The sequence below is a fragment of the Eptesicus fuscus genome, chromosome 22, assembly GCF_027574615.1.
Source record: "Eptesicus fuscus isolate TK198812 chromosome 22, DD_ASM_mEF_20220401, whole genome shotgun sequence".
Lineage (NCBI taxonomy): Eukaryota > Metazoa > Chordata > Mammalia > Chiroptera > Vespertilionidae > Eptesicus > Eptesicus fuscus.
Genome location: NC_072494.1, coordinates 21272689 through 21289673, shown reverse-complemented (window position 1 = coordinate 21289673; position 16985 = coordinate 21272689). Strand labels below are relative to the sequence as shown.

Genomic DNA, 16985 nt, shown 5'->3' with positions numbered 1-16985 from the left:
GTGCTGCTTGAATCATTTTATGTGGCTCTCACTCTGGGCAGTAAGATTGTGTCACTTCAGCACTCCATACCAGATGGTCCCTGTGGTGAAAAGTGTGGAGGCCCAGCAAGCTCAGCCCAAAGCACGTTGTTTCCTCACTTGTTTTGACTTTGTCCTTTCTCTCTGCATCCTTCTACTTTGTCTGCTTTTCATTTCTTTACAGATGGCCAGAACACTAATGTGCTGCTGTCATTATGTTTATGGAACAAGTTGGGGTCTTTAGAGGCTGCCGTTCCAGAGACATTAAAGGCATGGGTCACGTTTGATACCAGGGTAAAGATTTGCAGGATAATTAGTGATCCTCTGCTGTTATTAACCCCTGACTTAAGCAGGTTATTTTCTTACAAAGGTGTTGAAAGTTAATGCTACTGTTAATAGTTTCAGTTGGAAGACCATAATAAAGCCATGTGGGAAAGTAGACCTACCATCAATATCTTTCAAACTCTGAAATTAGAGTTGGGGAAAAAGGAAAGTAAAAAAAGAATTGAAGAAAAGGGATAATTCAATCACAGGCCTACCTTTGGTAATCTTAATGATAGTCCCTTATGGAAAAGGCCCATTTGTTATTCTTAGTTTTGGACAGTTGGCTTTATCACTAAATTCCTGAGCTTCCTCGTCATCACGCAGAACCTCAGAATGGTAGCTGAGATAGCACAAGGTGGAAGGTTGCTATGTCCTATTTTGAGATGTTCCTTTTCCCTTGTAATTCTTTCATAAAGAATATGAGGCCATTCACAATACTGTACTTAATAGAACTGAAAAATAACCATGCAAATCTAATAACCCATGGACACTCCTTCCTTCCTCTAACAGCAGGAAGTTTTGAGGTAGTGCATTTTATTTGTCTTTCAGTTCACCCAGTTCTTTTCTAACTTTGGGGAATTCTCTCAGAAGCTAGACTAGATTTAGCTGGAGGAAGGTTTTTTAAGATTAACAGTAGGTTTGAAGATCTTGATCTAAGCAAGGTCTTTTAAGAGTAATGGCCATCAGGTGTCACCCTCAACCCCAAAGGACTGCAGTCAGTTCATCAGGTGCGCTTAACATGAGGTGAATAATTGACATGTCAATGCTTCTTCCTGGCTTAACCTGGTCACTGGAGCCACCTCATGGCTCCTCCATGGGATCCAGCTTGGAACTCAGGAAGGGAAAGGGGCCTGAGTGCCAGGATTGCTCTAACTGAGTCATTCAGTGAATTAAAAGGATCTTTGAGAATTTCCCCAATTCCAGTCCACATTTGACTTTAAATTGTCCATTTCTTTGAAAAAGACAGCACCATGGACCTGGTCCTCACCGAAGTTACCTTTTGAAAAAATTTTGATCCTGGAAACATGATGATTATTGTCTTAGAAGCTCAGTTCAGGGGTTCTGAGAGTGAGGAAATGACTAAAGCAAGACAGGACACTTGGATGGCATGAGGAAGGTGTAATTCCTGGAGAAAGAATTTTTGGAGCAAGTTTTGGGTGTCCTGAGCTAACCCCACTAAAGGACAATGCTGCAAGCTAACAGACTGAGGCTGATTTTAATGTGATTTTGTCTTACTCTCCTTCCGCTGCCTTTCCCCATCCCAGACTATTCTCTAGAGCAGCGGTCGCCAACCTTTCGGATCTCATGGACCACCAGTGGTTAGCGACCGCTGCTCTAGAGTGACTCCCTGACCAAGTTGTCATCACCCACGTTCTGTGTTGCATATAGAAGCTTCAGGGTTTCTGCTTTAGAAACCTCGTGTCTGTGCCAGTGTGAGATCTAGTCTGAAGATGGGTCTGGTTCTTAAAGGCTCTAATCAAATCATCCCAAATCGGTCCACCCTATGCTCTGAGGGAAAGGAGAAGTGGAGTACTATAGACCTGAGAGATGATTTGACGTTGTCTATGACATTGAAGTTATTGCCTTTTTAGGTGGTTTTGTGAAGCACACCCTTTAGGACTTAGAATTGTGGATGGACAAAGTTTTACCAAGATCTTGACATTCATCTATACAGCTCCTCCTTATACCGATGAGAAAACTCAAAGCTAGTAATTAATTGAAGGTTATTCCAGACCTGGGTCTCCTGAGCTCTGGTTGAGTGTTTGGGTCACTGTAGATTCTAGGATAAAAGTCACAGAGTGAGATTGATTGAATCTAGTCTGTTTGCTACTCTCTTTAATGGGTCTTCTTAATCGTGGCTTTATTTTCTCCTCTGCTTAATAAAACTGTGTATGATTTCCCATTAGCTCCTAACTCCTTAAACTGGCATTCACAACTTTCACAATTGACACCAATCTGCATTTTTTTTATCCCCAGCCCTCCACTACTCCTCTTCATATCCTCCATCCTGCAGCATCACTGGACCTGCCTCGGTTTTGCAAACACACATTGTTTTTGCTGTTCCTTTGTATACACCATTCCCTTCATTGGCAATCACCTCCCAACATTTTACCTCTTCCCCTGTGTTTATGCCCAGCCAATTTATATCCTCTCACTCAGCACTGCTATTACTATTTAGAGGACTTACTCATGGCCACATCTTCAATTTCTTACTAGACCAAAAGCTCCTTGAGAGTAAGGACCATGTCACACAGTTGACTGACTAGCAAAAATGGTGTGCTCCAAAAATATTTGTTGTGTCCAAAAATAAATGGTACCCTAGTTTCTGTGTATTCCAGAATTTTGGGAGGTACTTAGGATATGAGGTCTGTGGAAGGATAGAATGGACACACTAAAAGTCAGGACAGCCTTCCCCTTTCAGAGATCTCAGCTCTAAGTGTGATGATGGCTTCAGCGCTCATGTCACCTGTGATATCCTGAGATGCTTGTGTGAGCTCCTGTTGGCACTTGTTTTATTCGGTACATTATAGAAAAGGCCCTGTCTGAGCCTCAGGTGCAGTGCACAAGGGGCCTTGGACTAGAGTAACTATTTTATTACCATCCCTGTTTTCTCCTTAGAAGTCTTAGGAAAGCCTTGCATTGGTAAAGCAATTTGGGAGCATTTCCTCTTCTTGAGGTATTCTGCTGACATCCAGTCCAACGTGACTGCATTGATGTTCTAGGCTCCACCTCAGCCCATCGGCAATGAAATTCACAAGACATTTATTGTATCCCATGTAGTTCTTTTATTGGTTGACCCAGCACTGTTATCGCATAATAAGTTCCTGGTTTAGCATTTTAGCTCTTCCATGTCAAGTCCTGCCAAGAAAGGGAAAAAAGCTGAGGAAGAAGCCATCATTCTTTAATTATCTTGAATCTAAAATATGACAGTGCCCTTTCTGGCAGATGTGGCATCCTCCTTCCTATAACCTTTGTCCTCTATGATGAGTCTGGTCTGGGAAAATCACCATCCATAGAGAAGGGCGTGAAAAACCTACACAGAGGTTCAGAGGACTGGCCTGGTACCAAGGCCAGAAATGCTCTCCACTCACCTTCCCGTGGGGGCATTTGTCAGTGCCCTCCCTGCACCTGTTCTTTCCTTGGTACCATCCCTCCTGGAACCCTGCAGTAGAATACCTTCCTTCCCAAAAAAGTCTTAGATGGCCAATGAATATGGGGCTTCTTTTTGGGCTGATGAAAATGTTGTGGAATCAGAGTGATGATGGTTGCAAAGCTTTGTGAATACACTAAAAACCACTAGATGTATACTTTGAAAGGGTGTATTTCTGTGTATGTGAATTATATCTCAATTTTAAATGAAGTCACAGAATACTAACTCCTGTGTAATAAATTAAACTCCTGTAGCACAAAAACTCCTGAAAGACCACTCGGATTTTCTCCTCAAATATGTCCTTGCTCTGTGCATGTTCAAAGGTCGGGCCGTGCAGTGTGTGTGCTGGGGGTGGAGAGGAATGACAACCGTTCATCTGTTTCATTCCCTGTTGTGTCATGCCCAGTGACCTTGGTCTGGGTATTGACTTGTCTTTGGTTCCACAGTAAAAACAGAGGTAATGAGCCTGACCCACTTGATGAGGATCTGGGAAATAAAAATCCAGTTTGTTAAGTGCTTTAGAGCGATGAGGGGCCAGCTTCCCTCTGAATGGGTACAGGAAGGGTCGAAGAGACACCAACGTGTGTGGAATAAATCCCAGGTGCGGGCGGGAGGCTGGACGTGTGTTGTGCTGGGTGATTCAGTTATGCTACTAGGTGCTCCATTAGGAACCGGTGCTGCTGGTGACTTATGTCTATGGCGAGAAGGAGACTGAGTTTGGTTTCTGCAACAATGACAGGAAAGGGACTTAGGGGAGGAGGGTGTGTTTCCTAGGAGGAATCTTCCCGGTGCTTGGGTGTGAAGGCTTGATGAGTGAGGGTAAGTGCCCGGGTTTGTGACTGGAGGGGTTTCTACTGGTCTAAGCAGGCACCCTTGGAGGCACGCCCAAGGGTTTCTATTCACCTGGGAATCAGAAAACCTCCTTAGAGGAAAGGTGAATCGGGAAGCCTGAGTCCCTACCTCACCCACAAATGGGGCTGTGCCTGTGGAAAACCTGGACGGGGATGCAGGGAGTCATCCATTCTCACACCCTCTACCCACTGCATCTTACTGGATGCTATGCCAGGCACATGCCAGGGCATGGACAGCTTGCCAATCCAGCACCCATCAGGGTAACTGAGTCCCTTAGGCAATCAGGGAGAAGGGCTGTCTTTGCTGCTTGCTGGTTCTCCATCACACCCTGCCTTACTCTGTGCCCTGGTCTGTGGTGTGAGATAAGCGATCATATCAGTGTCTTCTAGATACTGGCTGTGACCTGTGCCTCATACAGATTCTTGTCACTCACCTACTCTGAGAGGACCGGCCCACATTCTTCCTCCTCCTCCTCATTCTCTTATCAGAGTCTGAATGCCTTCTCCCCACTTACCTGCCTATTAAAGGGAAATTGCCCACACTTCAAGGCCCAAACCAGTATCATCTTCTGAAAAGAAGGCTACCCTCCTCTCTCCTTCCCCCCTCTACCCAGGCAAGATGAGCCTTGCCTCCTCCTACGCTCCCACAGAATGCTGCCATGCATGTTTTGTAGCACTTAACCACGCTCATTCACGGTGGGTTACTTTAGAGCAGCGGTCGCCAACCAGTGGTCCGAAGGTTGGCAACCACTGCTTTAGAGAACTTGTCGAGGGCTTCATGGGGATTCGTGTCTTAGTGCCTAGAATAGGGTCTGGTGCTTAATATATGCCCAGTGTGTGTCTGTTAAATAAGTGAATAAATATATGAGTAAATAAATAAAGCAGAACATCATTTGTGTCCTCATACAAATAGTGAAATGTATTTATAAACTCCATAAATATTTAAAATTGCTTTCCTCTTTATGGCCGTGGTACTTGATGAGAATATTCTTCTAAATGTGTTTTATTAAATCTTTTTTATGTCTATGGAATTACTGTTTTTTTGGTCAAAGGTGATAAATTTTGGGAGAATCTATACCTTACAAAAATGAAGTTTTAGAAAGCAGAGCTTGGCACAACTGTGTTCAGAAGGTTAGTTCCCTGGTGGTAATAGTTGGTAAAGAGGAATGGTCTGGGGGACAGTGAAGTTCAGGAGAGACTGGGTTGAGCAGGTCTCTGTTGTGGAACATCTCAAAGCTTTGACCTGGTGTTGCTTAGGAATATTAGTGAGAGGGTCATATAACAGTGACGTGACCTCTCTACAGCAGGAGCTTAGCACCTATGGTGTGAGGTGCATGTTAGGAAGTTTGTTATTGATTTGTTGGTGATAGACCAGTGCCTCAGTCTAATGCCCTGAGGGCAGATGAATGTCTGCTCTTAGGAATGTCTTGTGTCTGTGCTAAGGACCCACTTCTGCACCACGCTCTCCATGTACACCACCTCTGCTCTGCAAAAGTGAAGAGAAAATTTAAAGGGAATTAAAACATTATTTTACCTGCCACAGCAATATCAGACATCTCCAGTGGATTCTGCAGAAAATGATTGTGGTTTTAGAAATAACCTGTCAGCCCAGTTGCTCTGCAGTAACCTTCCAGGATGTTTCTCTCCATAAGTACCAGTTCTCTGCATGGTAATTACCAGCTCTCTCCGTTGTAGATTCTCTGGTATCTAGGAGCAATTGCTAGGGAACTCACACTTTCACAAATTTACAAGAGGAAAGCAACCTTGCATTTACCCCAGGGGGAGCGATCAGGGTATTCAAACTAGGCTGGGTAAAGGATGCTATTGATCATAGAAATAGCGGGAAGAACTTGAATTTTTACCTGGTCTTTTTCTCAATGTGTGAGAGGCTGGCTCGCTAGATTATGATGCTAAGACCTATGGGGGATAATTTTCTTCTCAGGGTCTCTTCCACTCCTTGAGATTTGGAGCAGCAGTAAGTCTGATCTAACTAGTTGGAACCCTATATTGTCTTCCGCTGATGCTGGCTCATCTGTACCAGTGTCTATGAAGATGAGTTAGAAGATTTGGTCTGGTACAGCTGGAATTCTGACCTGTGCCTTTGCTGTTTGTCCTCTAGAGATCTCAGGGAACACAGAGGACATCCCTCTGGTGCGCTGGAGGCAGCAGTGGCTGGAGAATGGCACTTTGCTTTTTCACATCCATCACCAAGATGGTGCCCCGACCCTTCCCGGACAAGACCCAACCGAAGAACCCCAGCACGAGTCAGCAGAGGAGGAGCTGAGGATCCTGCACATCTCAGTCATGGTAAGAGCAGCATGGCCTTCACCTCTCAAGCAATGGCTTACGTTACCTTGACATTAAGAGTCTTGGTGCCATACACACAGCTCTATAATACCCAATGCCATAATGATCACTGATCATGTTAATGAATAATTTCCCATTTATGGGAAAGCAATCCGCTTGTGGTGTCAGTAAAAGTTGCAGTTATTTCCACAGCACCATTACCCAACTGTCCTCTGTAGGAACATGCCTAGGCATAGAGTTTTTACCAACCATCAACAATAGGCAGGAACAGTAGACTGTCTTAGAAAGAAATTATTCAACTTGTATATCCAAATATCTTATAATAGTCATTCCATAAATGTTGGCCAAATGATTGAATAGCCAAGCTGCTTGATGCTACCAAGTCATCTTCCCTCTTGCCCTACCTGGGAGAAAGTCAGCATCCTGGCTGTCTCTCCTCGTACAAGAAAGGTCATGTCAATAGATACTAGTTCCTCCCTCTAGCCCAGCTCAGAAACTTCACCATCAGTAACCCTTCACCTATTCAGAAATTAAAAAAAAAAAAAGTTTAGAAGATTCTAATTAGCAGATTTCTTTTCTCAAAAAAATTAAAACTGTATTCCTAAAGTTCTAGGAACTTGTATTTTAGAATCTCACCAGAAGTATGTGCAATGATAGATAGGGGTTTTCTTTGATGGTGTATCATTCATCAATGTATCCTTAGCACTTTGAACAATGCACTCACATACTTAATGCTTAATAAATATTTCTGGAATAAATGAGTGAATTTCCCAATGCATATAGAACATACCTGTTTTACTTGATATTTCATGTCTTAGTATTATGTTGACAAAGCCAATACATGTTCTGCTCCTAGGGTAGCCTGGGAGCAGATTGAGGCTTGACTCGTCAGCTAGGAACCATATGTATGGAAGGGCATGGGCTATTCTGTTAGGAAATTCAGCTGAGAACCAATCTAGGTCTTGGTGTAAACTTTAATCATTTATTATTCTGTTACCATCACTACATGCTGTTTAGTTTTGTGTATCAGATTGGAGGAAACTGAAACACATTTTAAATATATATAAACTAGAGGCCCAGTGCACGAAATCGTGCACGGGAGGGGAGTTGTCCCTCAGCCCAGCCTGCACTCTCTCCAATCTGGGACCCCTCAAGGGATGTCCGACTGCCCGTTCAGGCCCGATCCTTCCGGGATCGGGCCTAAACGGGCAGTCGGACATCCCTCTCACAATCCAGGACTGCTGGCTCCCAACTGCTTGCCTGCCTGCCTTCCTGATTGCCCCTAACCGCTTCTGCCTGCCAGCCTGATCACCCCCTAACCACTCCCCTGCCAGCCTGTTTGCCCCCAACTTCTCTCCTCTGCCGGCCTGGTCACCCCTAACTGCCCTCTCCTGCAGGATTGATCACCTCCAACTGCCCTCCCTTGCAGGCCGGGTGCCTCCCAACTTCCCTCTCCTGCTGGCCATCTTGTGGTGGCCATCTTATGTCCACATGGGGGCAGGATCTTTGACCACATGGGGGCAGCAATATTGTGTGTTGCAGTGATGATCAATCTGCAGATTACTCTTTTATTAGATAGGATAGAGGCCTGGTACAGGGGTGGGGGCCAGCTGGTTTGCCCTGAAGGGCATCTGGGATCAGGTGGGGGGTTCCCTTGGGGTGTGGAGCAGCCTGAGCGAGGGGCCTGTGGTGGTTTGCAGGCCGGCCACGCCCCCTGGCAACCCAAGCAGAGGCCCTGGTATCTGGAATTTATTTTCCTTCTACAATTGAAACTTTGTAGCCTGGAGCGGAGCCAAGCCTGGGGCTCCCTCCGAGGCCGGCAGCCATTTGTATTGGGGTTATAATTGAAACTTTGTTGCCTTAAGCGGGTGGGCCCGGCCAGGGTGTGCGGAAAGCTTTGCTTCCCCTGTTGCCGGCGGCAACCCTGGCCTGCTCTCTCAAGCTCCATTCTGCCACCATTTGTTTGAATTTGTTTACCTTCTATAATTGAAACTTTGTAGCTTGAGTGGAGGCTTAGGCCAGGCCAGGGCAGGCGGAAAGCTTGGTTTCCTCTGTTACCTAGGAAACCTTGCTCTCTGTGGCTGAGGCCATCTTGGTTGGGTTAATTTGCATGCTCGCTCTGATTGGATGGTGGGCGTGGCTTGTGGGTGTGTCGGATGTATGGTCAATTTGCATATTTGTCTATTATTAGATAGGTTTTGCATTATCCAAATACTTGGCATAGGAACTTTCCCCATAAGAGTCTCTCATAAAAATCTCAGAATGTAATCCTATTTCTTCCTCAATCCATGTCCCTATGAATAACTGGTTCAATAGATTACCTGCATATACATAAGCTACTTTATGTAAACTATGTGGTCAAGAAAAAAATTTTTGAACAGCAAATAGTAAATCTCAATGTCCAGATATGCTAGAAGGCAGGCAGACAAATGAGATTGCTATGCCCCATATTTACAAATGAACTGAGGTTTATAACATGGGCGTTACTGTACTTGTACATCCATAATCAAAGGCCAGTGTTTCCTATCTCAGAGAAGTCTGTCTGCAGTATAGTTTGTAGTTTCCAGGGAGTGGTGAGGTCAGTCCGTCTGAGGAATCAGCCTGACATTGACCAGGGTGACAGATGTGGAGGCCCCGTTGTCTTCACACTAATAATATGGTCTGAGTGAAAAAAGGTACAGGGTGGCTTCCCACCAGCCATCCATAGCCTTCCATGGTTGGGGGAAGCAGTCATGGTCATGGGTGGTTTTCGTTTTGTTTCTTTTAGTGCAAGACCATGTCAAAGAACCTGTCTTTTTCACACCAAATATAAGTATAGAGATTCCCAAGAACTAATACTGGGTATGATTTTTGTCTGAAAGGAAGACCTTGAATACAAGAAGTTAAGACAGGTAGCATGTCAGAAGGCATGTTTAGTTGGGGTGGGGGAGTCCTGTGAAGATCCTGGTGAGACAATGCTTGTCCTGGTTGCTACCTCATATTTTCAGTGTGGCAAGGACCGCACAGTCTATCCTCAGATGGAGGTATTTTGGTACCTTCTCTAGAGGAGTGTGTGTGTCTGTGTGTTGTGTGTGTGCACACATGCATTTGTGGGGGTGGGTGGCAGTGAAGATAGAAATACACTGATCAAGAATGCCAAAGTATGTGAGGAAATAGGTTGTGCCCGTAAATATAACAGCCCCTGTGAGAAACCCTGCATTATGAATGCCATGCTTTTTTTGAGACCCCTGGGCAGAGGTTAATGGACAGTGAACATTTAAATGGAAAGAGAACAAAAGTCAGCCTTATTGCTGTGCCTTAAACCTTTTCTTCATATTCTACTGGTCACCATGGCAGACCACCAATGACATTCTCTTTCCCAAATAAAATGGAAGATATTATTCCTCCAGCTTTATTTAAACTAAGTTATTTTCAATGAGGCTGAGGGAGGCAGAGGTTAAAAGGCCATGGGCAAAGGGTGAGACTGGACAGGTTTTGTATTTGTCCCTGGCTTGGCCCCTTGGAAAGGCCCACATGTGATTGAAAAATTGAAGTAGTCCTTTGACTTCTGCAGGAGAGTAGGGTTTCCTGGGTGAAATGAAGATATAAGTACCCCCTCCCATTCTCCTCAAAGATGGTGTGGTCAATGTGTAGTCCCCTGCAGCCCAGCTTTCTGCTCACCTTCCTCCTTTCCCAATCCACACCACCACCTCCCACACTGCCTCTCCTATCCTGAGTCTATTGTAGTCAGTTTCAAAGCTGCAGTTGTGTATTTGCCCTCAGCTTAGAAATCAAGCCTGAGGGTATTGTGTTTGAAGATGTGAGTCCTAAAGTCTCTTATGTCTTCTTAAGAGATGCAGAGATGGATAGACTTTATCTGATATTCTTTATACCATCTTCTTCGGATATAAACTAGGCAACTAGTTGAGGCATCCAGAATGACAACATTATAAATGTGAGAAGATAGCAAAATGCTTTGACCAATAACAGTATTGGGCAGCAAAATGCACTTAAATGAAATCTTATTGCCCAAATGCTTTTATAAAAGTGGTGCTATTTTTCATTAACTATAATGATGATTATTAGTACAGTTTTAGCTTGGACCCATTAACGTAATTTGAAAAAGAGAAAAGTTAAGGTGTTTATTAAAACATGAATACATCTAACCTTTTCTCTCTTATTAAGAAAATATATATTTAAAAGCTTAACTGGCCCTAACCGGTTTGGCTCAGTGGCTAGAGCGTCAGCCTGCGGACTCAAGGGTCCCAGGTTCGATTCTGGTCAAGGGCATGTACCTTGGTTGCGGGCATATACCCAATAGGGAGTGTGCAGGAGGCAGCTGATCAATGTTTCTCTCTCATCGATGTTTCTAGCTCTTTATCCCTCTCCATTCCTCTCTGTAAAAAAATCAATAAAATATATTTTTTTCAAAAAGCTTAACTGATAATCCTAACTATTTCCAATATGTGCAAAGGAAATTAATGGTTCTGTGAAAACCTTAAGCTTTAAATTTCTTTCATTTCATATTTATACCTTTCTTGTTCATCTTGTCTCAATGCAGGGATTGCTGTTTATTTTTATATTTTGCATTTACCATGTTTTGTTTTAAACACAAAATAGAAGTAATGAGAGAATGAGAAACACAGAAAAAACTTTTTTGGTATCTTTATGACATTGTATGAATGAGAATCAATAAGTCATTTCCTCCACAGTGCCCAGTACAAATATACCATCAGCAAATCGTGGGCTGGCAGAAAACCACTACCTTGGCTGGGAACTGGGCAATATTAAACTTTGAAAAACATTTTGCTTTTGTTATTTTTTCAATCGCATCCTAAAATTTTTGAATAACTATTTTCCCAAAATGCTACCATTTCTTCCTAGTTTAGAATAATTGGATTTTCCTCCTGAAATCTTATATCATTGCTCTGCAGGTCAAACAATGTATGTTAACCTCCTGTGTAACTCAAACTTGGCTGAAGAGATTTATTTCAAATTTTGCAAGATAATTGGCATTTAAAACTACAAAAGTACACAAGGATAGTTTTTTGCAAACTCTTGAACAAGCGAAAGCAAAATCATCAAATGAAAATTGATGTCTGAGTTTAAACCAGAAGTCAGAGAAATCTTCAGTAATAAGCAGATTGTTTATTCCTGAGAAGATCGGGTTTAATATGGCTTCATATTGGCTATTCCGACTCTGTGTGGATTAACATTTCCATATTTTACTTTTGCTAATTTACCATATGATCTACATTTTTCTTCTTAGTGTATGTAAAAGAGTTTAATGATGTCTAATAGAATTTTAATGTATTATCTATATATTTCATCTTTGTAATTAAAGATGGCAGTGTTAATAGACTTGCTGTATTGCATCCAGGTTGGTTAAGTGCATTTTTCACAGCAAATAGCCTTTCAAAAATACTGTGCTTTGATGTATATTTTGTAGTGATAATTCCGACTGATAAGTAATATCTTTTATAGTTCAGCCTTCTTAGGCACAATTCACAATTGTGGGGAAAAATAATCTTTGTGCATTTGTCTATCCCCCTGAGGATAAAGTCCATTAATCAAGCATGGGTGCTGCTGAGGCTGTCTAGCCCCTCACATCCCCTTCCCCGCTGCATGAAGCTCATTGGCCATTGTCTACAGCAGTGGTTCTCAACCTTTCTAATGCTGCGACCCTTTAATACAGTTCCTCATGTTGTGGTGACCCCCAACCATAAAATTATTTTCGTTGCTACTTCATAACTGTAATTTTGCTACTGTTAATGAATCGTAATGTAAATATCTGTGTTTTCCGATGGTCTGAGGCTCTACAGCAGTAGTTCTCAACCTGTGGGTCGCGACCCACAGGTTAAGAACCGCTAGCAGGGTCGCGACCCACAGGTTGAGAACCGCTAGCAGGGTCGCCTAAGACCTTCCTGGGCCCTGGGCTGGTATGGGGCTGTAGAAACTTTTTAACACACGGTCTTTGCCAGCAAGTCTAGAAACAGCAGAATTAGGGGTTAAAGATTAATTCAGAAATGTCTACATATGCTTTAGGGGGTGGGAGAGAATGACATGTCTGAGGATTGGAGTAAGCAAAATCAGTTTTAGGAAAGAGAGGGAGTTATGCTGGGACTTAAAACCCTTTGCACTCGCTTGCTTTTTTTCTCGATTCCTTTATTTTAATGCTAACCGTGTCGAGTCACACTCGACATCCGAGTGCAAAAGGTTAAGGGACTGGAGAATGTGGGTGGAGGGAGGGTGAGTGGACATGCTGGGAAGGAGAGCACAAAGGCTCAGGAATAGGCACAGACAAACCCCTTTCCCCTCCGCCAACTCTAGCTATCTCTCTCCCTCTTCCCCGACTTCCTCCCAACCTCCTTTTTATTTCTCTCTCTCCCTTACAATAGAGCTGAATGTTAAGAATAGAACAAATAAATCGGCACAATTAAAAACAGAAAAATGAAACCCTGGAACACTGTGATCTGAATTAAGTTGTCATGTTGTTACAGGTTGGCTGGGAATGGCCCTCATGGGGTCAGGAACACATGCCCGCCCCAGGTACAGAATTTAGCATTGGCTGGGCAGGTGATGTGTGTCTCATCATTTGCTTTAGAAGCAAGAAACCCTGACTGTCTTTGTGTCATGTGAGTGTCTTGCTGGATCGGACTGACATGGATTCACTCTTCATCATCAAGCTCCTGATTAGTAAATCCAAACAATACCAGTGTTGGGCTTTTTGTCACTACCCAAGGGGGCAGGGCAGAGCTGGGACTCAGCTTCCAGCTTCCCTTTGCTCTGGCCCATCCTTGCTGATGAGCCTGGACGTGTGCCAAAGTTCATGGCTTATGTGCCTAGCATCTGGCCAGGAACAGAGTGAGCCCTGGTCAGCTAGGGAAGAAATCAAGCTTACAGATGCCAGGGTCTCTACTCACCTTATCACCCCACCCCCCACCTAAAGCCAAATACAAGAGAAAAAAACTATAAAACTAGGACAGAGCTGACAGCATGCGGAGATGGGTGGGTAGGGTGCCAGGGAGGGAGGAGGCAGGACAGGGCAGAGTTGTGTTTGTTTGTTTGTTTGTTTGTTTTTTAATTAATGATGGGAAGGATTTGAAGACTTGTACAATGGCTTTCCTAGCAAAAATGTAATTAGTTGAAGACAATCTGCCGCTGATGTTGGAGCTGGTGGGTTAACGAAGCCTGCCCTAATGAGAACAGCAGTGTCTCTCAGAGCTACCTTTAGAAACCAGGCCTCTCCTAGATCGGGGCTTGATTATTTCCAGAAAAAAATTGAATTCTATTAATTTTTAGGGGGAGTTGTGGAATAAGAGCCATAGCACTTTGTGCTTGGCCCAAGACAAGACTCTTGTAACTGTCAATCTTCTCACTCCCAACTCCCTTTCATGCCAGACAAAGTTTGCTGGCAAGGAATAGGTCTTGGAAGGGATTTCAGTGTATGATGTGCTAATTGTACATGTACGTCATCTCCTCTAGTCCTTAATTCCCTCTTGGGTTTTTTCCCCCCTCAGTTTTTTTTTTAGCTCTAATATGCATCTTCCTTGGATGCCAAAATTGAGTCACAGCTGTAGTGTTATAGGGATGTGACTGTGGATGCTCACTGTTTTCCTCAGTGTTGTGGGTCAGATCAGTGACAAGTTCAAGGAGGTTTGTAAGCAGAAAGCAATGCAGACAAGTTTTGTTAGCCTCTGTATTTGACCAGCATTGAATGACTTTCATTGGGTATGACCATTACCCTTTGGTACCTAACACAAAACATGACCTGCAGGGTTTCTCCTACCTTCTCCAAATCTGTTGGCCAGCAGTTTGTTGAATTTGCAGTTCCCAGTTTCCCTGAAAGTGTTCAAATTCAAGATTTTCTTCCCAGTCTGTCTTCTACATGTATTGTTACATTGTGGAAAATATCTGCCATTCCTCTTAAGTCTCTGATCCCAGCACAAGGGGTTGCAGACAGCAAACAGACCCAAGTCGTGCACATGGGTGGCAGACTGCTCTCAAGGAAACGAGTGAGCATCTGTTGACTGTAGACCCTGAAGACAACAGAGTTCCCTTAAAAAACATCTACCTAAGAACAGATCTCTCCATAGGTTTTCCCTGCCTGTTTCAAAATGACAGTCTGACAAGTATAGTCACCCATGGCACAATTAAATTATTGCTTGAAATTATGCATTTAGTCAACCCAATGCTAAGCTTAACTGAAGAAGATTGGGGGTTTCTGTGGCAGGCAGTGTAGACAGTTCTGAGTGTGGATGTTTGGGAATCCTCATTTGCGTAACCACAAGAGTTATGTGTGTAGGAGCAAGGCCATTCAGGGCTTAATTTAAAGAATATGGGAAGTTCTAGAATCAGGGCCCAGACTACAGTGGTGGGTCCCTTTCTACTCAAGGTCATGGAATACATAAGTAAGATCAGTGGTTGAATCTTTGGCCTCATACTACTGCATAAACTTGGGCAAGTTATTTAACCCCTCTTATCCTCTGTTTTCTCATTTAAAAAATGGAAATAGTAATTCTACTGCTTATAATTGTGGGTACTATTAAATAAAACAATGAATGTAATTCACTATGTGCTGTTTGTCACATGGTAAGTTACAAATGGTAGTTATTATTATCTCTCCAATATGTGATATGTAAGAATAAGGCAATTTATGCCTAGAATAGCAAAATAAAGCAGAAATTCAGGGGAGGAATTGAGCACATAGGATGGATTGGTGTAGGAAGCTGAGAAAAGCTTTCACAGTGGTTTGTAGCATTTAATATATTCATCAGCTATGTATGGCTGTCACCTCTCTAAGTAGAGGGACAGTGCCATTGGAGATCCTACTGTGAGAGAAGACCAGGCAGGAATCCTAAGCAATGACACACCAGACGTAATGGCAATTATGAAGATAAGGTGGTACCTCTCTGTGTGGGGCAAGAATGTGACCAAGTCCCACACAATGTGAAGGGCCTTCCACCTGTCCCAACTATCATCTCTGAATAGCACAGCCGTTAAGGGCCCATCTCAATCTGTATTTGGGGAGGAAACAGACCTTTTAAATCTTCACTAGTTCAGAGAGTGACATTGGTGAATATGTACCAAATTCAGAGAAATCTTGACATTTTGAATCTCTCTTCCCTTGTGTTCCCAATTGTTTTCATCTGACGTCTTTGAATCCCCCCAGGGCATTGGAATCACCCCCCCCCCCCCCAGGTGCCTTGCCTAAGGTCTGCCCTCAGTGACTAGTTTTGAATAGTGATTTTCATTTGCTCAGCTCCAGCTGCTGCCCACGAAGTGACTATATCTCTGAGACCTTCTCTCTTCCCCTTGAGCTGGACTATCTGACTTTGAGGAAATGAGGAGAAGAAGGGTTTAACAACTCCATTATGTTCAGAGAGAAAGAGGGTTAAAGTCTAATGGTCATTAGCATATACTGTGCCAGCTGCCTCTTCTGTTACTTGTTCAGTAATTCCCGTAACAGTTGGTCCTAATGGAGCAGATTATTGTTATTATTTTATTTCATGAAGATCACCTACTGCATAAAAACAAAGAGGAAAGGAAGAAAGGAACGTGGCCAAGAGTAGGCATTGAGTGTTACCCAGCTGGAGTATTTCTTTATTGGCTTCATGCTTGGCTTGTGAAGATTTGCAGGGCTGGTGCACAAAGCCCATGGAGGCAGCCTGTCTCATGCAGCTCTGCTGTGGGTTTGCTGAGACAGCGACCTGGGGTGCTTTTGCTTTTGTGTGGACTCTTATCTCCTAGCCTGCCTGTCACACATTCATGCATGTGCATGCACACACATAACCACACACCTGGTTATTGGTGTTGTCTTAACACAACACCGATTGGGGTTCCATCATAATGTCTGACTAGGCAGCAGCATCTCAGAACATGGTTAAGTCTATATCTAAAAGGATGCGAAGACTTCAGCTTTGCCCCTGTCACCTGATTCCTCACTGCCGCCAGCTCTGCAGGGGGCTAGGCCACTCTTTGGTATTAGGGGATCTATTAGGGTCGCCTTGGACCTAGAAAACTCAGCCCATAACAAGTTGCTTCTCTCTCACCCTACTTTTCTCAGCGCCAGTTGGCCTTAGCATTCTCATTAAACCATAGACAGGTCAAATCAAAGGACAGGTCCCTGAAGCTGCTAATGATTAGACAGCTCTGAGCAACTTATGAGCAAATGCACTCCTTTGCTTTTGCTCTGGGACAGAAAAGTGAAGGCTCTGAGGCAAGAACCAAAAAAGCAGCTCTATAAAAAGAATCTGAAAGAGAACAACTTGAAATAGCCCAGGCTGACTCCAGCACGCTAGCCTCCGGCCACTTCCCTGTAGGGCTTCAGGCTGTCATTAGATGAAACTCCCGAA

At 43.6% G+C, this 16985-nt stretch overlaps 1 protein-coding gene across 2 annotated transcripts in view; it reads left to right on the top strand.

The window, feature by feature from the left end:
* Positions 1-16985, top strand: part of ASTN1 (astrotactin 1) — a 267479-nt gene that overhangs the window by 98366 nt on the left and 152128 nt on the right. For both annotated transcript variants that reach the window (XM_008145884.3, XM_028152060.2), the window contains exon 2: positions 6464-6651. In XM_008145884.3, the coding sequence (XP_008144106.2) occupies positions 6464-6651 (188 nt within the window). The remainder of the gene's footprint in view (positions 1-6463; positions 6652-16985) is intronic.